The sequence below is a fragment of the Schistocerca piceifrons genome, chromosome 2, assembly GCF_021461385.2.
Source record: "Schistocerca piceifrons isolate TAMUIC-IGC-003096 chromosome 2, iqSchPice1.1, whole genome shotgun sequence".
Classification (NCBI taxonomy): domain Eukaryota; kingdom Metazoa; phylum Arthropoda; class Insecta; order Orthoptera; family Acrididae; genus Schistocerca; species Schistocerca piceifrons.
The window spans coordinates 1028746729-1028772065 of NC_060139.1; the positions used below are offsets into that span (position 1 = coordinate 1028746729).

Here is a 25337-nt window from a genome sequence, read left to right on the forward strand (position 1 = left end):
TCCAGGAATACGGAATCGATCTGAAATCCCTTGTCAATAGCACTCAGCAGTTCATGTGAATAAAGAGCTAGTTGTGTTTCACAGGAACGATGTTTTCTAGAATCCATGATACGCAGAACAGGTGACGTTCTACGTTCCAAAGATGGGCCAACAAGTTATTTAGCAGGTGGTCATTATGTTTTGGCTCGTCAGTGTCAAATAAAGAAGTTTGTTCAGTCAAATGGCGGAAATATCATTCAAACATGAACGAAATCGCTCGATATACATCATAATAACATTGTTTTTCATTTTGGCATTGTCCTATTAATTTTTGTTTCTGTATGTTTCAGCACTTCCTCCTTTCAATAAAGTTCGATCAATGTACTATAAGCACGATTCGCATGCGATCAGAACCAGCAGCTTGTGAGGGACTGCCAGTGACATTTGGGCCAAACAGAAAGTTGCCATTCAACCTGCCTGCTTTGACCTGTGACGTCATCAAGATTGTGGAACCCCTATTTGAAGTGTACACAACATGGCGACCACGAAGTCACGCATTACAAGCATGAACAAACAAATAGCAACTAGACTATTTAACTCCAGCAATAGAATGAAACTAACGGGATAACCGCAGGAAGTAGGGTCTTTTGGATGGAGACAAACTAAATACAGGATAAGTACCAGTCCAAAACAAATATTAAACCAAAAATAAAGCACACGAAATTCTCAACATTCAATACAACCAAAACAGCAAGAACGAAAACCAGTGGTATCGTAAATTTCCTAAAAAAACTCAAACGAAAAGCACGATATTAGTAACCCATGCAAGACTCGAAAACACGGCATCGCGATATTCATTTAATCTGCATAGCTCAGACTATGATTTCAGTACCAAGAAACTCACACACAACGCTAAAATCTAGTATCGCAAATTTCACTTCACCTGTTTTGTTAAAAAAAAAAAAATGGTTCAAATGGGTCTGAGCACTATGGGACTCAACTGCTGAGGTCATTAGTCCCCTAGAACTTAGAACTAGTTAAACCTAACTAACCTAAGGACATCACAAACATCCATGCCCGAGGCAGGATTCGAACCTGCGACCATAGCGGTCTTGCGGTTCCAGACTGCAGCGCCTTTAACCGCACGGCCACTTCGGCCGGCACCTGTTTTGTAACTAAAACGTAGCCCACATAACCAAAAACCAACACACTCCAAATCATTGCTTACTCTATCTATCTACAAGGAAGTCCACCGTAAAACAAATCAAAACTTACTCACATAACTAATATCAAAAATACGATACCTATGAACCGCAATCCAATACAGTTACCAAACACTAACAAGAAAAACGTCGAAATTCATGAAAACTTGTGTCAATTCCAATTTTGCTATACATAAACAAATATAACATAAAACACTTACCCACCACACTACAATAAAAAACAAATAAAAAAATACAAACCAAAGCCACCGTTACATAAATCTTGCTTGGCCAGCGCTCCCCCCCCCCACCCGAAAACTCAAAAAAAAAAAAAAAAAATTGTCCCCAATCAGTCCAAATACGAGTAACTTGATAGTAGGCAACATATCCTTGCCCACTGCAACAAGTAATGATCTACTCGTAAATTTCTGTCATATCCGTGACTGACAAAAAAAAGAAAAATAATGTTAAATGTCCGACCGTAAGAAGTCGACGGCACTAATAATTCAGAGCACAAGCATGAATCCATCAGCCACGATACGCGGAATCAAAGTAAACTACTAGCAAACCGTAGCAATTGTTCCAGTAACAGCAATGACGTAAGACAACACAATACACTTTCGTCACAGGTCAAAGTAGACGGGCGGAATCGCAACTTTGGGTTGTTCCGACATTAGGATGCACTGAATTATCTTTATAAACGATCAACAGCATAGCATAAAATTACAAGGAACTTACTTTGATTCAAAAGACACGTCGTAATTCTGGCATAGCGCTTGTTTGGTGACACGCGTGGCCTACGATAAATGCGGGCCTACGTGTTTTTTTCACGCTTAATATGGGTGTTTTCGAGAATTTATTCTCATTATCGAAAGGAAATATTCACACAGATATTAGATGCGGTGTTTATATGTGTGTTTTCCTGCCTCTCGTGCCCTGCAGTTTTTATTATGGTCAACTGCAATCGGACAGATTTCTTTTGTTAATTTTCCGAAACATCACATAAAATACGAATGTAAATACTTTTACTTGATCATGAGAATAAAGTCTCGGAAAGTCTTGTGCAAATTGTAAAAAATGCGTAGCTGTTGCAATGTTCCATTCTGTAAATCATAAATGCTGTTTCTGGTAAAGATGATCTCGTGACCAACTGAAGATCTTTAGCAACAGGCGAAAGCTAATCCAGCTTTCAATATAGTACTTGGATCCCACAATGCACCAATTACGTATTATTCCAGAAACATGTGGGCGCATAAAAATAAATCACCCAATGAGAAATTCATAAAAGTTATGTTTGGTTATTTGGAGTAGAAATCACATTTGTTTTATTTATGTATACTTTGAACAGACTTGGCTTTTCATACCTCCATCTCCTTCCACATCCTTTCTTTTTATATGTAAGCTTAACATCATCCACAGTACAGCAAATTAGATGCAGCTGATTGCTGCAGCTATTTCTTGAAGGATTGCAACCGCTTATTACGGTTTTTGTAGTCAGCGTGCTTTGTGGTACGAAGAATTTAGTGTTTTTCATACTTAGAAATGATCACTATGGTGATAGCTACGCACCAAATATACTTCATCATTTTAATAAATACACTAAAGCGAGTGAAGCAACAAGTAAACATTGGCATCACTCTAACATTTATCAAAGATCTTTATATAGCTTCCCTACTACATTGTCAAAGAACTGATCTACAGTCTCTGACACAGTCATATATGTGTATGTGGACTTTGGTAAGTATTTATCGTTGGCCACTAGCACTACACTGCTGACGTCACACAGCCGTGTGCTTAGGTCTGTATTTATCGTAGGCCACGGGCGACACGGGTATGACGTCACATCGCACAAAAATCAAAGCAGTAGCAGGGGGGTTACATGTGTCGCACGCAATATCGATGAGTCTAACTTACAAGCAGACGCTTTGACAGCTACAGTTGTGCTTATACCGCAAGATGAAGCTGTATTGTTTTTGTCTAGGGTGAAGTTGGAAACACTGATGCAATGAGATATTTCGCGCATCGCACTCTCGCGTTATTCTTTTTGTAGTTTACAATAAGAAAAAAACTATTACGCAAAGTTTTTGTTTTTGGTGTATAATGCTAAGAAACACCTTATTCAAAAGACCAAGAGAGCTGTGAGTTTCAGGAACTGCTGATGGGGGTGCACGTTTTGTAAACTAAAGTAAATAAAAACATAGGTAGATCTCAGTACGGATTTTCATCCCTCCAAATATTGCAATCGCGACAGGTGAAAATAACATCACAGTTGAAAGAAAACTCATCTGTGGAAGATACAAACCGTAGTTTAGAAACACGTGCCTTACCCGCATAACGTATTTCAAGACCTCGTACTGCCTGGCACATTCATTTCCTATCTCTCCTGCTTGTTTCTTACGCTTAGCTTAGCTCCATCTGTAAGAACACTGCTTCTGCCTTATCAGGTACGAATGTCGACCTTTGTTCACTATCACGACGAATACAAAATTTAGGTCGTGAACTAAACTCAAAAAATTCAGAAAAATATTTTCATGCAGACTATAACAGAAACTAATCCAATCTTTAGTCCCGCCGAAAATTCACCACTGTGATATAATTCAAAACGGTACAAATGACGAATACTGCAGACGTCTCGAGCTAGCATGAATGATATGTGTATAGTGTTCGGTTGTTTGATAGCGTCAGTCCATGCTATATGCTCACTTAGGTTGGATACGACTGAATGGTTGACGTGTTTTTCACATGTTTTCTACAAGAGTTCTTACTCACTGGCGTCTCCATAAGCTTTCTTCGCATATCAATTGTCTATCACCATTCCAGATGATCTGATAGGTCATTAATCTTGGCTGTTCCTACGGATAACGCTAAATGTTTCTCCACCTCCTCCATTTCAGCAATACTTCCCTGGAAAAAAAAAACCTGATAACCTGTTAGTGATTGAAAATCACGCTGCATTCAAAAGCAAATTAAGACGTTATCTGTTAATATCGGCGTAACGTCCCTCTTGCGTATACCAGCTATGGCCCATCAACTAACAACGGGAAACTATTCCTGTCACATTGCCAACTTTATCCCATCATTACTCATCCCTATTTTCCGCATCTTTTTTCTTCCACCTCTTTTGCTGACATTACCCTACTATTTCTCGGTCTACCCCGAATGCATCAATTTCTTCTCCAGATTTGATTCTTTTTGTACTTTGCCATGAATTTCTCTTAACATGCCATTATTGCCATTCAGCAGAAACACAGATAGAAAATTACTTAATGAAATATAAGTATGGTCGACATTACAGCAGTACCAGATATTCCTTTTGAAACGTCCCCTTAGAATAATTATACATGACTGTGCTGAAACTGACACACAATATTTTTAGCGCAACGCAATCTGACTTTCAAAAATCCCTACAAAAGAATGGCCCTGACTAACAATAACCTATACCTTTCATGAATTACTTGCCTCACAAAAATCTTGGTTACTCGAGCTACTGCAATAAAGCGAGCGCCACTACTGCCAGCTAAATAAAAGATTCAAACTACGGAAGGCACTAACTACTGATAGGGATAGTTAGCAAATGAAAGATATTAATAGAGAGCAAACAATGTATTTACCTTAATATAATCAAAAGTCATAATATATATAGGGGTTCATAACATCCATTCTTACAAATATCAAAACTCCGCCATTTCTCTCTCCACATCCATCACTGCTGGCGGCTCACCTCCAACTGCGCAACGCTACGCGCTGTTCACATCCAGCTGCCGCTGCCCAACACTACAATGGCGAGTATTACAACAATGCAAACTAGCCACAGCACAGCCAGTGATTTTCATACAGAGGTGGCGTTACCAATAAAAAAACCTAAACAGCCTACTTACAGTTTCTATATGATTTTTTTAGTTTTATAATTATGCAGAGCTGATACACTATGCGTATTGTGATGTTAACTAAATAAACCATGTCTGGTTAGATGTAAGACAGGGCCTGAAGGGTCTTGCCAGATGAAATAAATGACTGAATAAAAAAATTGTGCCCCGTAAATAAAACATTTTTGTGCGTCAGGCACGTATTTATTGTACCACTAAGCATTGTACCACTAAGCATCATCAGGCGGCTAATGTAAATTCTTGGTGTTAGTGACGAGAACAGAACGCCTATTCACGACAGTCCAAGTAAAAACAGGCTTCGTATGTTGCTGGTGGAATATTTTTTTCAGAAACAGCACTACTAAAGTGAAAAACATGAATTGTACGAGAGTAATATGAACTTATAAGTGAAATAGAACTAAAAAGACACGGACAGTTTAATGAGGTGACTCGACACGGCTACCAGAGCTGTACAAATTTATTCTTTATTTTCTACCGTTTTTGGTCGTAGCCGCCATGTTCACAGGAAGAAACGAACTTTGACCTGTATTAGATCGCCTTTCCAATAAACTGAAAACCATGAGAATGAGAAAATATTAACAGAAGCCCGTACTACGTTAACAGGTCACGATTTCGGTACCAGCAAAAAATTGACTTTACTATGGTTAGACGCAACGATCTTTAGGATGATAACACGAGAACTGACACGTATCACTACCTTAATGAGTGTTTTGTTTAACCATAGTGAAGTCAATTTTGTGCTGGCACCGAAATCATGACCTGTTATGCGTGGTTCTGCAAGCACTTACTGAGGCTCATTGTTTTAAGTTCGTCGAATGGAAAGTTGAATATCATGTCCATCTAAAGTACAGCTTTTTTTCCATCCTGTGAAGCAGGAAATCTATGTAAGTAAAGGTGTAAATGTTCGTTTGTACAAAATGGTAAATCTCTGCAAGTTGTCCAGCGACTGCTTCGAAACTGTGACACAACTTTGCATTCGAATATGCGCGTGTTTTTATACAGCTATTTTTGAATATACGAGGGTGAGTCAAACGAAAACCTTAAATATTTTTTTAAACATTATTTATTGTGCACAAGTGGTACAAAGCTGTATCACTTTTCAACATAATCTTCCCCACGCTCAATGCACGTCCTCTGCCGCTTACAAATCGCATAAATTCCTTTAGAAAAAAATTCTTTTGGTAGTCCGCGCAACCACTCATGCACCGCGTGGCGTACCTCTTCATCAGAACGGAATTTCTTTCCTCCCATTGCGTCTTTGAGTGGTCCAGACAGATGGAAATCACTTGTGGCAAGGACTGGTGAGTATGGTGGATGAGGAAGACGCTCAAAATGCAGGTCTGTGATTGTTGCAACTGTTGTACGGGCAGTGTGGGACCTTGCATTATCATGTTGCAAAAGGACAGCTGCTGACTGCAACCCACGTCGTTTTGATTTGATTACAGGCCGCAGATGATTTTTCGGGAGATCTGTGGACTGGTGACAGTGAAATGATCTAAAATGACGCCTTTTTCGTCCCAAAAGAGAGTCAGCGTAACCTTCCCTGCTGATGGTTCTGTTCGCAACTTCTTTGGTTTTGGTGATGATGAATGGCGCCATTCCTTGCTCGCTCTCTTCATTTCCAGTTGGTGGAAGATAACCCAGATTTCGTCCCCAGTAACGATTCTTGCAAGGAAGCCGTCACCTTCTCGTTCAAAGCGTCGAGGAAGTTCTTCACAAGCATCAACACGTCGTTCTCTCGTTTCAGGAGTCAGCTGCCGTGGCACCCATCTTGTAGACACTTTGTGAAACTGGAGCTCATAATGCACAATGTAGTGTGCTGACCCATGGCTAATCTGTAAACATGCTGCAATGTCATTCAGTGTCACTCGGCGGTTTTCCTTCACTATGGCTTCAACTGCTGCAATGTTCTGTGGAGTCACAACTCGTTGTGCCTGACCTGGACGAGGAGCATCTTTCACTGAAGTCACACCATTTGCGAACTTCCTTCTCCATTCGTAGACTTGCTGCTGTGACAAACATGCATCACCGTACTGAACCTTCATTCGTCGAGCAATTTCACTAGGTTTCACACCTGCACTACACAAAAACCGAATAACAGAACGCTGTTCTTCCCTGGTGCAAGTTGCAAGTGGGGCGGCCATCTTTATACTGATACTGTGACGGTATGTGTGCATCTGCACTATGTTGCTACCTACAGGTCATACTACACGCTGTTCGTAGCACGCTTACCAACTTACAGGATAACGGCGTGAAATTTCGATTTGTTATTACAAATTGATGGTTTTCATTTGACTCATAAATACCGGTATGTAACATACAGGGTGTTTCAAAACGAATACACAAGTTTTAAGGCTTTGTAGTATTTATTACGTTCGACTTACAATTGTTAATAATACACAAAATGAAATAGCAAGTCAAACAGTTCTGTTTGTATACCTGTGCGCAAATGTAAGATTATGAAACGACCAACAGCGACTGAAGAGCGTGCTGAACGGGTGAGAGTCTTTCACACGTAGCGCCAAGAAATCATTTCGGCAGTCTAGTCGTGAATTAGCAGCTTCAGTGAAGTCTGTGTAGAGACTTTCATGGAGACGCTTACAACTACGTCCTTATCGTTTGCAGTTGTTTCAATTTCTAATACTTCCAGACTACAGTTTACGTGCCAACTTAGCCAACGAAATGTTGCCGCATAACAACCAAGATTTTCTGGGTCGTGTTGTCTTCAGTGATGAATCGACATTTCACGTCAGTGGAAATGTCAACACACATAATGTGCGCTTCTGGTGATCAGATAATAAAAGTTGCAAATTGGATGTTTCTTGTCCTGTATCCCTTCGGAAAATTTATGGGCCTTTCTTTTTCGGTGAAGTAACTGTAACTGGTGTTTATCTTGATGTGCTACAACTATGGCCCGTGTCTCAATGGGAAGAAGCTGAACAACACAATTTTATTTGAGAGCAAGAGAGTGCGCCGCCTCACTGGCGTAACTCAGTACGCGACTGGTTAAACGACGTTGTGTCCGACCGGTGGATTCGGTGCAAGGGGCCGGTTGACAGAGCATTTTATGCATGATCTCCACGTTCACACACGATCTGACGCGATTATCTGTATGTGCCTCCGATACCAGCTGATCTATCGACTCGATGTGTGATCGGTGTTCAGACTATACAGGGTGATTCAATAAGAATACCACAACTTTAGGAATTTAAAACTCTGCAACGACAAAAGGCAGAGCTATGCACTATCTGTCGGCGAATTAAGGGAGCTATAAAGTTTCATTTAGTTGTACATTTGTTCGCTTGAGGCGCTGTTGACTAGGCGTCAGCGTCAGTTGATGCTAAGATGGCGACCGCTCAACAGAAAGCTTTTTGTGTTATTGAGTACGGCAGAAGTGAATCGGCGGCAGTTGTTCAGCGTGCATTTCGAACGAAGTGTGGTGTTAAACCTCCTGATAGGTGGTGTATTAAACGTTGGTATAAACAGTTTACAGAGAATGGGTGTTTGTGCAAAGGGAAAAGTTCTGGACGGCCGAGAACGAGTGATGAAAATGTAGCACGCATCCAGCAAGCATTTGTTCGCAGCCCAGGAAAATCGACTCGCAGAGCTAGCAGAGAGCTGCAAATTCCACAATCAACTGTATAGAGAGTCCTTATCTGTCCGTAACTACCTGAACGTCAACTACCCGAGGCGATGGATCGGCCGCCAGGCAGCCCGTGACAGAGCACTTCATCACTGGCCTCCAAGAAGCCCTGATCTTACCCCCTGCGATTTCTTCTTATGGGGGTATGTTAAGGATATGGTGTTTCGGCCACCTCTCCCAGCCACCATCGATGATTTGAAACGAGAAATAACAGCAGCTATCCAAACTGTTACGCCTGATATGCTACAGAGAGTGTGGAACGAGTTGGAGTATCGGGTTGATATTGCTCGAGTGTCTGGAGGGGGCCATATTGAACATCTCTGAACTTGTTTTTGAGTGAAAAAAACCTTTTTAAATACTCTTTGTAATGATGTATAACAGAACGTTATATTATGTTTCTTTCATTAAATACACATTTTTAAAGTTGTGGTATTCTTTTTGAATCACTCTGTATAATTGGAAGAAAAACTGTTTGTGTTTCTCTTTCATTGGGTGTATTATTTATAGTAGTAAGGTGAGTACAATATGAGCTACAAAGTCTTAAAACCCGTATATTCATTTTGAAACACCTGTATAAAGTGAAAACGTTATTACCAAAAATCTCGAAGATATTGCTATTGAAGTACATAAATTTCTCCTCATGAAGTGAATAATTGTTACGTTATACTGTTACTTTATGCAGCAGGCGAAGCGTGACCTATTTCATCATACAATGCATACGTCACAAAAACAGCTTAACAGAAAAAAAGAAGGACTGAAGTTAGACAAACTGAGGGCCTTAGTGCTTAATAAAACAAGCCGCCAACTCTTTCCTACTATAAGCTCCATAAACTTAACGCAAGTGCGACTCCGCGATTTGATGACGTCACGAACCGACCGTTAAATTTACAAACGGTACGGCTTGCTGAGTTTGTTCGAGATTGAATCCTTAACATCTCTGACAAAGTCTCCAGCATTGGAAGACGAAACGTTAGGCAGAGAAATGTGCCCTGAACCATGGCCTAATGCCAATAAAAGAAAAAAAAAAAAGATCACCAATGACGTAACCTGCTTTGCACTTCGGCAGCTGCTGTGAAATCGCGTCTACGGTTTGCACTAACACCAAGACTGTAAAAACGTTACCTGCATCTGAAGATGATGTGAACAATCGAAATGCTTAGTGATACAATAAAAAAGTTTGAAATGGTGACATCAGTACCCCAGTTGTAGCGATCGCAACACTGTTGGTAATATAAAAAAAAAAAAAAAATCTGTCTCAATCGAAAAGCATTTTATATGTGATGATGGTGCTTAAGGCATTGAAATCGGTCATATGTTAATAAAATATATTTTACAATCGAGACATGAAAAATATAGTATTAACAGAAAAAAGTGACTTACACACAAAACTTTTCATTTGTATTTAATTATCACTTGTAGGCCTTATGCTGCGGCTTTTACTAACGAAATTATTATAAATTGGTTCCTTATCTCGAAATGCTCAGTTTACGATCCTCTACTGCTCGCATAATTTCTGCCTTAGATGTTTGGGCCAGCACGTACATGCAATATTGTAGCTTCTGAATAGCAGGCTGACTGTAGCCAGCTGCCTTTATCGTTTTCGCACTGCCTTACATCTTTTCTAAAGCCCCTTTTACACGAACGGCTTTAGCACGATACTGCAGTGCTTGCGTTATTCTGAATTACGATGCAACGATGCATGCATCTTCAAAGGAACTTTGCATCATAATTCAGAATAACACAGGCACTGCAATATTGTATTAACCTGCCGACACCGGGTAAATAACCTTCATGTGAAATGTTCCACCTTTACGAGAATATACATACCGGATTTTTTTTTTTCTTTATTGAATTTCAATTCCCCCCGAAGGGGGCGGGCTGGCAGCAGCTTAGTATGCCGCTCTTCAGCCGACAGATTTTGTGACAAAGATCAAGAGAACGGATAATAAAAAACAGGCGATAAAATCGGAGACTTAGAGAGTAACAAGGCGAAAAGAAATCGTGGAACTTAAAACAACAACACAGGGATGATGACGCTAATAAAAATGCATACGAAGCAGACAGGGAAAACAAGAGACAATTAAAAAACACGGCGACAGTCTGGATTCTGTTCGCAAAGGACATAAAATTCACACTTAGCGACAGCTGGGTTCTGTTCGCAACGCGAGAAAGACAAACAACACTGAATAGTCACTGGGACACTGCACTAAAAAGTTGGCAAATGTGACACCACAGTCGAGAGCAGGTGGGGGGAAACTGGACAGAAGATGGGAAAACAAAAAAGGGGGGAAAGGAGAGTAACAGCGAAGGGGGGAACCGGGAAAGGAGCTGAAGGAGGATGAGGACCCATAAGAGGGGTGGGGGGCAGACGCGACAGGGAGTGGGGTAGGCAGAGGAGGGGAATACAAAAGGACTGGGGGGGAGAAGGGAGGTAGGGAGAGGTTTAGTGGGGAGAAAACAGGACGGAAGGGGGGGGGGAGAGGGAGCCCAGGGAAAGGACAGAGGAAAGGAGGGGGATTGAGGATCAGAGTTGGTAGGAAGGATAAATGGAGGGAGAGAGGGCATCATCCGGGAGGGGGAGTTGACGGAAGCCACCTTGGGAAAGGAGATGGAGGGTGGAGAGATGGAGGGTAGGGGGGACACAACGGTGAAGACGTGGCAGGGGGCGGGGATGGGAGAGGAGAGGAGCAACCAGGGGGTGAGGGGGTTCAAGACGGCGGGAGGTGTAGAGTATGTGGATATGTTCGAGGAATAGGAGCAGATGGGGAAAAGGAATGAGATCATAGAGGATCCGCGTGGGGGATGGGATGCGGATACGGAAGGCGAGGCGGAGTGCATGACGCTCAAGGATCTGGAGGGACTGATAGAATTTGGGGGGGGCAGATATCCAGGCAGGACTGGCATAACAGAGGATGGGACGGATGAAGGATTTGTAGGTGTGGAGGATGGTAGAGGGGTGCAACCCCCATGTCCGGCCAGAGAGACATACCGGATCTACGAGTACAGCTTATAGATGCATGGCTGTCGACATATGGGAGTTTGTGTGTGGGCGTTGTAAGGCGACCGCTCGCGATGAGCAGGAAATCCGGGTTCGACTTCTGGTCCGGTACAACTTTTAATTGTCGTCATTCCATTCTACAGCTGATGGTTGCCCACACTCACAATTGTGAATACATTAAACAACTTTCATATATCAAACGACTTCTTGCGGTGAGTGAGTCTACAGCAGCGCCCCTGGCGTTACATTCGTATACTGATAAGAGGACCGCTTCTACTCGTCATTGCAGATTTTACATAAATTTATGGCACATGCAGGGCTCGGCCAGAAAAGAATGTCGTAGAAGTGGGTGCTCCACATGGCGAAGCGTTGAGGGAAAAAAGTATTTTTGACGTGGGTAGGGTGAGGCATGAACCATTTATGTTAGCGAAGTTTCCAGGCATCGGTTGGCGCAGATGAAAGACGAAAGAACGGTAATCTGAGGTTCGTAGGATCCAGTCCATACGCGGATACTTTTTTTTTTCATTTTAAATTTTTACGTTACTTACACTGAAAGTAAACCGAAACAATGCTAATATCACAGTCTAACATACCAGTCGCGACACTCACTGCTGTAAAAGTTGTTGCCGTTTGACAGATGGAGCGACAATAGCGCTCCAAGCGGCAGGTAAGGTGAACGTCAGACGCGTCGTAAGCATAATGTTTGTTTACATCCATTTCCTACGTAATTTCCGAATTATTCGAGTTATTTTCTTGCCCCCAAGAGCTTGTGTACTATCAGGAGGCATATATGTTTCTAAAAATGATTCTGAAATAAGCGCAAGTATGGACAAAAACCATGAATAGAGTGGCAAGCTACAACACATTCGTGAAGAAACACTTGTGACATTGGACAGAATTGCAGCTTACCACGTTGATATCAAAAGAATATAAACATGCAGATTCAAATGTAAGAAGCACAGACATGTACCTCTACATGCAAAAGCGATCGACAGCTCGTTTATCGTTCTGTAGGCCTAATGTGTTTGTCATTGTCGCCTGTTGCCACAAGTACAACGTTCATCTTTACCTTACTCGAAGTGTGACAAGCAACTGCCAAATAGTGGGAGAAATATGCTGAAAACATTATAATGAGCTGATTACATTACATTTCACGAAAAACCAAATATTTGAATAATTTTCAAACAATCTGTCTGTAGGCACTTTCCTTGTCCCGTAATAGTTTCGCTCGAAGTCTAGCGATCTGCACATTCTGACACTTTACACGCTTTTGTAAGACACGAACAGCTGCACTTAATCTAACCACTTCATCGTCAAAGCAAGTCTGTGTTGATGATTCACACGAATCTGACACTGATACATGGAGAGTTGAACTGGCTGCTTCTGTGTCTTAGGACTGTTTTACAGCTTTACATTGACTGTCGAATCTTTGTGGCAGTTTCCTCTTCATCGTCAGTTGCGGTGGCTTATTTGGAATGTCAAAAAGTGTGGGTACTGTATTCCACACGAGTTTGTTATTGTCTTTGTTCATGAACTGGTTTTGTTCGAAATGTAGCGAACAAAACCTAATATTATTATATAGGTAAACTGGGTCTTTCTTCATAAGGTCTTCTCGTCTGCTATTAACTAGCCATTTTCTGCTCCTAAAACGAAACATTCATCATTTATACACATATAGTTTGCAAGTGAATCCTGACGATACAGTTTAGTAACATGATGGTATATACCTCTCAGGATCTTGAGGAAATCTAAAAAAGATAGCGGTGGTGTCTTCTTCCTGTTGCTGCTGCAATTTATTGCACTACAAACGCTCCCGATTGTAAAAACCATTGTATAAATCAAAATAAACAATCACTATTCGCTTTCACGATCGCGCCGAACTCACAGTTCAACCTACCGGCCGCTTGGGGCGCTGCTGGCGCTGTAGGCAACAAAATCGAGGCGAAGTGTCGCGACTGTTATGTTAGACTGTGCTAATATACTGTACGAGGGGCGTTTGAAAGGTCCAAGAGATGGCACCACCGGCACGTATCGAGGTCATGTTTAGTTAGTAGTATCTTTGGAAAGAACGCACACCAAGTCTCAGCTATATTGGTCTATTTCATTGTGTTTGGCATTCGTGTGAATCAAGGAAGTCGAGTGATTGTCAAAAAATGGACGAAAAAGAATTTCGTGTGGTGATTAAACATTACTTTATGAAAGGCATAACACATCAGGAGACTAAAGAGAAGCTAGATAAACAATACGGTGACTCTGCACCTTCGATTAGAACAGTTTATAAGTGGTTTCAAAATTTTTGGAGTGGCCATATGGGTACAAGTGATGCTGTACCTGTGGGGGTTACGGCTCCAGAAATCATTGATAAAATCCATTATAGGATGACGGATGACAGAAGAGTTAAGGTGCGTGAGATTGCTAGTCCTGTGGGCATCTCGAATGAACGGGTACATAATATTTTGCATAATCATTTGGATATGAGACAGCTGTCCGCAAGATGGGTTCCGAGATTGCTCACGCTTGACCAAACACGGAATCGTGTGAAGTGTTGCAAGGATGGTTTGCAGCTGTTCAGGAAGAATCGACAGGACCTTAAGCGTCGTTTCGTCGCTGTGGATGAAACATGGATGCATTACAATACTCCTGAGACCAAATAACAATCTAAACAATAGGTTACCAAGGGAGAATCTGCACCAAAAAAGGCGAAGACCATTCCTTCGGCTGGAATGGTTATGGCGACTGTCTTTTCGGATTCACAATAGATAATCCTCATTGACTATCTGGAAAAGGGAATAGCATTCCAACTCGTTTCACATCCCCCCTATTCTCCAGACGGCTCCCTCGGACTACTATTTGCTCCCCGATTTGAAGAAATGGCTGGGGGGACAAAGATTTTATTCAAACGAGGAGGTGATTGCAGCAAGTAATAGCTATTTTGCAGACTTGGACAATTCCTATTATTCGGAAGGGATCAACAAATTAGCACAGCGTTGGACAAAGTGTTTAACTCTAAAAGGAAACTATGTCGAAAAATAAAAAAGGCTTACCCCAAACACGTAAGTAGTTTCTATTTTTTCACAGACTTTTCAAATGCCCCTCGTATTTATTAATATTTCCATAGAAGGAAAAGCAAAGGAAAATTTGGAATGGGAAATAAAATTCCAGGGAGGGATTTTAAAGTCCGTACGAGACATTCGGCTACAAAATTAGATACTTTTTTTGTTTTACAGTTGATGACATTGAGGTCCTAGCCAGGGTGATACAGTATGCGGCGCGAGAACTTCCTTATTTGAAACGCGCGGTTCACACGGGTGATACGCATTGTTACGTGGGCTTCATTGCAATCAAAAGTGCGAGACTCAACGTGCATTCAGGAAACAGTTCAACATCGCGCCTGCAGGTCGTGTTCCTGATGGGAAATCAGTTGTTATGTGAGTAGACAGCTTTATGGATACTGGAAGTGTGCAGAAAAAGACATTAGCATCTTCAAGAACCACCGGAACACCTGAAAACATCGAAAGAGTAAGTAAGGATGTCAGTTTCGAAGTCCCTCAAGCGATCTGCACGCAAATTTGCACCTACCCTTGCAATTTCTGAACGCACAGTGAGACGAATTCTTCATGAAGAGTCGAAATTTCATCCGAATAAACTGTCAGTGGTGCACACACTTCATCAACGTGATTTTGTTTCACGCAAAAATGCGTGTGAAGCCTTGATCGATGAGCTGCCTCACGAGGCTTTAGTGTTCTTCAGCGACGAGGCACATTTTGATATTCTCTGGCTGCGTGAATAAAGAAAATATGCGGTATTGGGGTGGCACAAACCCCCGAGAGCTTTACGAGCAGCTCCTGCATACAATACAGGGTTATTACAAATGATTGATGCGATTTCACACCTCTACAATAACTTTATTATTTGAGATATTTTCACAATGCTTTGCACACACATGCAAAACTCGAAAAGTTTTTTTAAGCATTCACAAATGTTCGATATGTGCCCCTTTAGTGATTCGGCAGACATCAAGCCGATAATCAAGTTCCTTCCACACTCGGCGCAGCATGTCCCCATCAATGAGTTCGAAAGCATTGTTGATGCGAGCTCGCAGTTCTGGCACGTTTCTTGGTAGAGGAGGTTCAAACACTGAATCTTTCACATAACCCCACAGAAAGAAATCGCATGGGGTTAAGTCGGGAGAGCGTGGAGGCCATGACATGAATTGCTGATCATGATCTCCACAACGACCGATCCAACGGTTTTCCAATCTCCTGTTCAAGAAATGCCGAACATCATGATGGAAGTGCGGTGGAGCACCATCCTGTTGAAAGATGAAGTCGGCGCTGTCGGTCTCCAGTTGTGGCATGAGCCAATTTTCCAGCATGTCCAGATACACGTGTCCTGTAACGTTTTTTTCGCAGAAGAAAAAAGGGCCGTAAACTTTAAACCGTGAGATTGCACAAAACACGTTAACTTTTGGCGAATTGCGAATTTGCTGCACGAATGCGTGAGGATTCTCTACCGCTCAGATTCGCACATTGTGTCTGTTCACTTCACCTTTAAGAAAAAATGCTGCTTCATCACTGAGAACAAGTTTCGCACTGAACGCATCCTCTTCCATGAGCTGTTGCAACCGCGCCGAAAATTCAAAGCGTTTGACTTTGTCATCGGGTGTCAGGGCTTGTAGCAATTGTAAACGGTAAGGCTTCTGCTTTAGCCTTTTCCGTAAGATTTTCCAAACCGTCGGCTGTGATACGTTTAGCTCCCTGCTTGCTTTATTCGTCGACTTCCGCGGGCTACGCGTGAAACTTGCCCGCACGCGTTCAACCGTTTTTCTTCGCTCACTGCAGGCCGACCCGTTGATTTCCCCTTACAGAGGCATCCAGAAGCTTTAAACTGCGCATACCATCGCCGAATGGGGTTAGCAGTTGGTGGATCTTTGTTAAACTTCGTCCTGAAGTGTCGTTGCACTGTTATGACTGACTGATGTGAGTGCATTTCAAGCACGACCTACGCTTTCTCGGCTCCTGTCGCCATTTTGTCTCACTGCGCTCTCGAGCGCTCTGGCGGCAGAAACCTGAAGTGCGGCTTCAGCCGAACAAAACTTTATGAGTTTTCTACGTATCTGTAGTGTGTCGTGACCATATGTCAATGAATGGAGCTACAGTGAATTTATGAAATCGCTTCAATCATTTGTAATAGCCCTGTATGTATGACCGTTTGGTGTGTAATATCTTAAAGTTGGCATTATTGGCCCATGGTTTTTCGGAGAGAACGATAAGGCAGTGACGGCCACTACTGAGCGTTATGTTCACATGACTGAACAGTTTTTTCTTCCAGAATTTGAAGAAATGGATGTGGGAGATGTCTGGTTTCAACAAGATGGTGGCGCAGCTCACACGGCACGAACATCGATGACCGTATTGCGCGAACACTTCCCCGATCGTCTCATATTTTTGAGGGGCGATATTCAGTGGCCAGCATGCTCGTCGGATTTAGCGCCGTGCGGCTTTTTCTTATGGGACTATCTCAAATCTTTGGTGTATACCAATCGCCCGCAGACCCTGACTGAGCTTCGGAACAATATTCGTGTTGCTATTGCCAATATCGACAGAGAGACGTTGGAAAAAGTGGACCGAAACACCCGATTTCGACTCTCCGAATGCACTGAGCAGAACGGAGTCCACCTTCAAGATCTCATTTTCAAAACTTAATGGAACGAAACTTTAGATCCTACTCTTTGTAAAGAAAAAAAGAATTAAATTGATGTCTCTAATACTTTCTGCTTTATAAATTTTATAAATAAGTAATTTCCCGCGCCGCACCCTGTATAATCGCAAAAAGAGTGGAAGCAATATTTTTTTAAGCATCCTGCACATGTTATAAAAGTCTCATTTTTACAATTACACCATTATTTAAAGTTTCTAGACACAAACCAAGCTTGGTTCACTTGCATAGCGGAGTCTATCTCACCGCACAGTTCGAGGGGTATTTGAAAAGTCCGTGCAAAAATAAAAACTACTTACGTGTTGTGGTAAACATTTTTTTTTATTCTTCGACATGCCTCCTTTTAGACTTATGCACTTCGTCCAACGCTGTTCTAATTTGCTGATCCCTTCCGAATAGTCTGGAACCGCGCGACCGCTACAGTCGCAGGTTCGAATCGTGCCACGGGCATGGATGTGTGTGATGTCCTTAGGTTAGCTAGGTTTAAGTAGTTCTAAGTTCTAGGGGACTGATGACCTCAGAAGTTAAGTCCCATAGTGCTCAGAGTCATTTGAACCTTCCGAATAATAGGAATTGTCCAAGTCTGCAATATAGCTATTAGTTGCTACAATAACCTCCTTGTTTGAATATAATCTTTGCCCCGCCAGCCATTTCTTCAAATTAGGGAACAAATAGTAGTCCGAGGGAGCCAAGTCTGGAGAATAGGGGGGATGTGAAACAAGTTGGAATCCTATTTCCATTAATTTCACAACCACAACTGCTGAGGTGTGTGCTGGTGCATTGTCGTGATGGAAAAGGACATTTTTGCGGTCTAATCGCCGGCGTTTCTCTTTCAGCTCTGTTTTCAGATGGTCGAATAACGATTAATAATATTCATCTGTAATAGATTTACCCCTTTCCAGATAGTCGATGAGCTTTATCCCTTGCGAATCCCAAAAGACAGTCGCCATAACCTTTCTGGCCAAAGGAATGGTCTTCGCCTTTTCTTGTGCAGATTCTCCCTTGGTAACCCATTGTCTAGATTGTTGTTTGGTCTCAGGAGTATAGTAATTTATCCATGTTTCATCCACAGTGACGAAACGACGCTTAAAGTCCTGCAGATTCTTCCTGAACAGCTGCAAACCATCCTTGCAACACTTCACACGATTCCACTTTTGGTCAAGCGTGAGCAATCGCGGAACCTATCTTGCGGATAGCTTTTTCATGACCAAATGTTTATGCAAAAATATTATGTACCTATTGATTCAAGATGCCCACAGCACTAGCAATCTTACGCACCTTAACTCTTCTGTCATCCATCATCATATCATGGATTTTATCAACGATTTCTGGAGTCGTAATCTCCACAGGGCGTCCAGAACGTTCAGCATAACTTGTGCCCATACGGCCACTCCGAAAATTTTGAAAAAAAACTTATAAACTGTTCTAATCGAAGGTGCAGAGTCACCGTAATATTTATCAAGCTTCTCTTTAGTCTCCTGAGGCGTTTTGTCTTTCATAAACTAATGTTTAATCACCACACAAAATACTTTTCCGTCCGTTTTTTGACAATCACTCGACTTCCTTGATTCGCACGAATGCCAAACACAAAGAAATAGACCAATATGGCTGAGACTTGGTGTGCGTTCTTTCCAAAGATGCTACTAACTAAACACGACCGCGATACGCGCAACGCATCATTTCACCCAATATTGGCGAGGGTAACTGGTGAGGTACAACTGAATTTATTTTGATGAAGTCTTCTCGGGATGTGATTTCTTTTTCTCTCTCGACAACAAAAGAACAGTTTTGAAGCTTTTTGATAAAACTGTTAGAAGACGAAAAACATTGCAGTGTTGCATTAGCGGAGTGCATTTGGGTGCAGGGAGGAGGGGCGTGACCATTTTAATACTGCACTATGGCAATGCTTCTTCATTTTGAAAAATAAAGTCATGTAATTGTCGATTTGTTTGTCCTCCCCACGAGTCAATTAACACAAGAATTTTGTTTTCCTGCTCATACGGTTTCATGACATCAAATATAAAATATTTAACATTACATCGGTTTATTTTCTGTCTAAGTAGCATAAAAATTGGAAATAAAAACCAGGTTGCGCCTAGGGACTCGCTCCCACACGCGCCTAGGATCGCTGAAACAACCGGTTTACGATTACATCGTTTTTTTCCTTCCGCGCCCGTTTAGTCTGTTAAAACCTCACAAAAGAACCGGTTTCTGACATAACCAATTTTCGTTTATTTATTCGCTGTTTTCTGTAATAAACGTAGAAACTGAACAAAGACTGAAAAATTTTGACTCGTTTAGTTTCATGATATATACGAGGTGCGGCTAGAAAAAAACCGGACTGATGCTGGAAAAAACATTTATTTACAATTATTTACAATTTCATGTTATCTCCTTTAATGTACTCTCCTCCTCGGTCTCTACACCGCTCCATACGAATTTTCCACTGTTCATAGCAATGCTGCAGATCATTTTCGGTAAGTCCATACATTACTTCCGTCGCTTTTTCTTTTACTGCTTCCAACAGTCTCAAATCTAGTTCCTTTCAAAGCTGACTTGACTTTAGGGAAAAGAAAAAAGTCACAGGGGGCCAAATCAGGTGAGTAGGGTGGATGATCTAAGATGGGAATGTTGTGTTTTGCCAAAAACGTCTTCACTGACAACGCACTGTGAGCTGGGGCATTGTCTTGGTGAAGGATCCATGACTTTTTTCTCCACAAATCGTTCCGTTTTCTCCGTACTGGCTCACGTAGGGTAGCCAGGACGCTAATGTAGTAATGCTGATTCACTGTTTGTCCCTCTGGTACCCAATCAATGTGCACAATCCCTTTGATGTCAAAAAAAACAATCATCATTGCCTTGAATTTCGATTTTGACATTCGTGCTTTTTTTTGTCGTCGAGAACCAGGAGTTTTCCAATGCATCGATTGGCGTTTAGTTTCGGGATCGTAAGTAAAAAACCACGATTCATCGCAAGTAATAACATTTTGTAAGAAGGTGGGATCACTTTCAATGTTTTCCAGGATGTCAGAACAAATCATTCTTCGGCGTTCCTTCTGTTCAATTGTGAGACACTTTGGAACCATTTTTGAACACACTTTGTTCATGTTGAAACTTTCATGAAGAATCTGCCTAACACTTTCCTTGTCAACTCCTGTTAACTCAGACACTGCTCTGATTGTTAAACGGCGATCTTGTCGAACAAGTTTACCGATTTTTTCAATGTTTGCATCAGTTTTTGCTGACAATGGTCTGCCAGTGCGAGTGTCATCACTGGTGTCTTCGCGGCCATCTTTAAATCGTTTAAACCACTCAAACACTTGTGTTCGCGATGAACAATCATCGCCGTACACTTGTTGTAACATTACAAACGTTTCACTTGCAGATTTTCCTAGTTTGAAACAAAATTTGATGTTAACACGCTGTTCTTTCTGTACACTCAACATTTTCCGACGCACTGACAAAACGTCAACTACTTAAAACAGACGCCACGGGCAGACTGAGTGCAGGAGGCAGATGAAACTCGAGCAGTAGGCGGAGCGAGAGTCACGTGACAGGCCACGCGACTTTCAGCCTTATTGCATTCGTTGTATTGTTTCACCAGTACTAGTCCGGTTTTTTTCTAGCCACACCTCGTATAGGTTCAAAATATTAAATTAAATGGACAAAAAAAAAAAAAAAAAAAAAAAAAAGAAAAGAAAAGAAAATTTAGTCCACCCGCCGTGGTGATATGTGGTTGAATATTACAAAAAACACCAGTATTCTTATTGATTCCAATTTTCACGGGCTACGAGCAGATAAAGGTAGCACATCAACTACTTTCTGTTTTTATTGTTACCATAATTTCTTTCCTTTCTTTATTATTTCAGCAGATCAGCTACTTTCTGTTTTAATTGTACACGAGGAATGAATTTTTGTTAAGTTTTTATTTTATTACTTTAATCACAATTTCCTTCCTTTTTTATTACTTCATAGAAATGGCATACAAATCTAAACTAAAATGTCGGAATCGGTTTTAGCCGGTCGATTTTTCCCACTTTTTTAATTACCGATCTGTACTCTTTCCGTTCCGTCAACCGCTGCCTGAAAACCACGCTAACGTAAATGGCTCATGCCTCATGCCTCTAAGCGACTCGCGCCAAAAATGTTTTATTGCTGACGGTTGGCCATCTGTAGCTCCCGCTTCTGTCACTTTCATTTGTGACCCAGCCGTGCATATACCATAAAAGCGGACGAAACCGGTTTTAACGAGCAGGCGCGGTAGCCTTGTGGGGCTCACATCTCGCGAGTATTTGTTAACCTTTACACTCCAGCGCCAAAATTGCGTTCGTTGAGACAACTGGCTGCTGAGCAGTTTGGCACCGGAATGGAGAAAGTGAGGTTACAAGCGAACAAAATCGATGTACAGGGTGTATCAAAAAAGACTTTGAAAAATCGTATTGATTTAGCCATTTCACCTACAGGCATGCTTTTGGTGTCATTTTATAGAAAATACATCAAGATTTTTTACCGTATAAGGTACCTAAATAAGTGAAAAGGTTATGTAGCACACATCCTATCCGAAGTCGATTTATTGCCAAGCTCGCTGCAGCACTTCCAGGCGTGAGTTATTCAATTATGGGGCAAGTTTCCGTTCTGAGCTCAGATAGATCAGCTTGTAACGGTGGAACATACAAGGTATCCTTGATGATTCCCCACAAAAAAAGTCAAGAGGTGTGTGGTCCGGTGAATGTGGAGGCCATGCAATTGGCGCACCCCAGCCCATTCACTTATGTAGAAAGCCGACATCTAAGAAATCCCGGACGTCTTACCTGTCAACACTTCATCTATTGTCCTTCAAGATGAAACCAAGACTACGTCTATAAGTCATTTAAATACGTTTATACAAATTTTCCAAGTTGTGAAGTCCTTCTTGACACACGCTACATAGTAACAGTATGTGGGAACATGCAATGAAAATAAAGTTTATGAATGACTAAAGCAAAATTCACAGTGGTTATTCTTGGCAAAGATCGTATGGTAAATTCTTCGCACTCACAGAAAAAGTGTTGTCCAAAACATTTCAAACATCTACAATTAATTCCTCAAGAAAATGTGTACAGTACTTCTAAACAAATCAAACAATATTTAGAAGGCAGTAAATTGCGCCTTTTTACTTCAACTTTTGTATTTTTTTTATTTCTAATGTCAAATAAAATAGAAAACTGTTTTCCTTGTTAAACATATTTTTCTTTTTCACTAAACATTTTTCACCGAAAAGAGTTCACCAATTTACGTTATTTATGCACAGTGCAGCCTTTTACTCCGTTCTTCTTTTGTAAAACAAAAATACCTCTTTGCTTTCAGATACGAGATGTGATCAAAAAGAAACAAGAACTTTTAAATTTCACGGCTTTTATACTCCGATTTTCTAAATTTTTCATTCATCTTGTTGTTGCACATGTACCTGATGTGTGTATACATTTTCAGCTGTTCTTAATATTTAATTTACTGTTGATCGGAAAGGTCAAACGTGTTTGGAGTACTCACCAAAGTCTTACTTTCGAAAAAGATGCATCAGAGAATTAGCATTAAATTTTGCTTGAAAAATGGAATTAAGTGCAGCACTGCATTCGAAATGTTGCCTGTGGCTTTTGGCGAATCTATTATGACAAGGGTTTCCGAGTGGTATAAAAGTTTCAAAGAGGGTGGAGAAGGCGTTAAAGACGATGATCGCCCTGGACGCCCTAGCTCATCAATTACTGACGAAGATGTGGAAGAAGTAAAGAAAATGGTTCTAGAAAATTGACGAATTACCATCAGAGAGCTTGCTGATGATGTTAGCATATTCTTTTACTCATTCCGACCAATTTTTCAGATGTTTTGGAATGAAACAGTTTGTTCTGAAATTGTCTATCGACCAAAAACAACGTCGCTTAGACAACTAGTTACGAAACCATACTAAAACCTATGCCCAATCGAAACTGCCTGAAGAACCAATACCGAAAAAATTTCGACAATTCGATCACATTTGAAGTTTCTTCTCACTGTTTTCTTCGATTACAATGGCACATAATATATGTCTTGAGTTCGTAAGGTCAATAAGGAATACTACCTTAAGTTATCCGCCGTTAGCGTGAAGGAATACGAAGAAAACAACCGTAATTATGAAAAATTACTCATGGAAATTGCAACACGATAACGCACCCGCTCACGCCTCAATGCCTGTTTGTGATTTTTTTTTATTTTTTGGCAAAAAACGAAACCGTTATGTTGCTCCAGCTACCAACTTAGGCGGACATAGCCCAGTCCGACTTCTTTCTATTCTGAGTGTCGGAAGTGAACCGTGAAAGGACGTCGTTTTGCCACCACTGATGAGAGAAAAACAGAATCGTTGAACGATCTGAAGAGTATAACGAAAAGTGAGTTAAAAAGCGCTTCCAAGGTAGGATAAAGCGCTAGCACAAGTGCATTATGACTGGGGGGCATTAGTTTGAAGGGGACAAAGTTGATGATGAATAAGTGATTATTGAAGAAAAAATAAAGTTGCCGTTGTTAGTTGATCACACCCCGCATTTCATCTCTCTTCTGGAAGAAAGCTAGTAGGCAAAATATCATGCCATCGTGCAACGTTTGCAGTATGTCGATAAAACAAAGCAAACAACACAATGAAGATTACGAAGACGCTTTAGTTCGAGAGCGCATTGCGAGATTGCGTTAACTTCCGACGCCACACTCCACTGTTTCCGCGCATGCGCAGACTGCAGTATATTCAAGGTTGTTAGAACTCCACACTCGGCACAGTCAATTTGATCATTGTTGTCGCTGACCCACTTGCGACGTGGTTGGCGGCTGATTTACACGCAGGCACGGGACGCACACCCAAAACGAGGAGTCGGTTTTAACCAGAAAGTCGTTCGCATTAAACTGGCATAAACAGCAGACTCACCTGGCGCGCCAGCACCGCCACCGCCGCCGGACTTTCCAGGACGCTGCGTCAACGGCCTTGCCTCTGCTTCAGCCTCCATGGCCGCAGACTGGCCGTAACGGCTAGCCCTAGCGTCTAATAGGGCCGCGTTCCTATAGGCTCGCCGTCTCTCTCTGTTGATTCTGCGTCCGCGGCGGGCCTTATCGGTCACGAACGCCGACACCGCCTCGCGGTGTCTCTATACGGCACGCGCATGCGCCGTGCGTCCGACGCGTCGGCAAAGTTCATTTCACCGATCACACAGTCAGAGACAAGTTACACAACAGGTTACGCTGCTGGAAGTGGGTCGACTGTGCGCGTAATTCTCACACCTCAATTATCAAACTAATTTATGCTTCCGTGTTTTAGCATCTAGTGATAATTAGATCTGTTGCAAATATTTGATGTTGAGATTGATAAGAGCCCGAATTCCAAGTCACAGATCTCCGTTAACATCTAAGCTCTGCAACTCTCTATTATTCGGAACAGCAGAAACAGGGATGAAAACGTCGGTAAGTTGACTTGGCGATTTCTGTTTTCATTCAGTAATTTTTTACGGCATCTTATTTTGGGGCAAGTCTTCACTGAGCACGAAAGTATTTATTGCACAACGGATAAAATGTGTTATCCATCGTAGAACCTCTTCTAGAGAGCTCTTTGGACAGTTGGGCACACTGAAACCTGAGTTGCTTGGTTAGTTTTGGGTGAGGGGACCAAACAGCGAGGTCATTGGTCCCATCGGATTAGGGAAGGGTGGGAAAGGAAGTCCGTCATGTCCTTTGAAAGGAACCATCCCGGTGTTCACTGACAGCTGCCTTACACTGCATTTACTGCCTGGTGATCTACATCTACATGACTATTCTGCAGTACACACTTAAGTGCCTGGCAGAGGGTTTCTGAACCAAAACCAACTTCATCCGAACAGGCATTGAAGGCCCGATGGTACCGACTGGTCGCCATGTCA

The 25337-nt window shown here is 41.8% G+C and overlaps 1 protein-coding gene across 1 annotated transcript in view; it reads right to left on the reverse strand.

Annotated features, from left to right (window-relative positions):
• Positions 1-24520, reverse strand: part of LOC124777355 (sialin-like) — a 126662-nt gene extending 102142 nt beyond the window's left edge. Inside the window, exon 1 of the mRNA XM_047252728.1 lies at positions 24356-24520. Coding sequence (XP_047108684.1) covers positions 24356-24434 — 79 coding nt within the window. The 5' untranslated portion in view covers positions 24435-24520. The remainder of the gene's footprint in view (positions 1-24355) is intronic.
• Between the last annotated feature and the right edge of the window lie 817 nt (positions 24521-25337).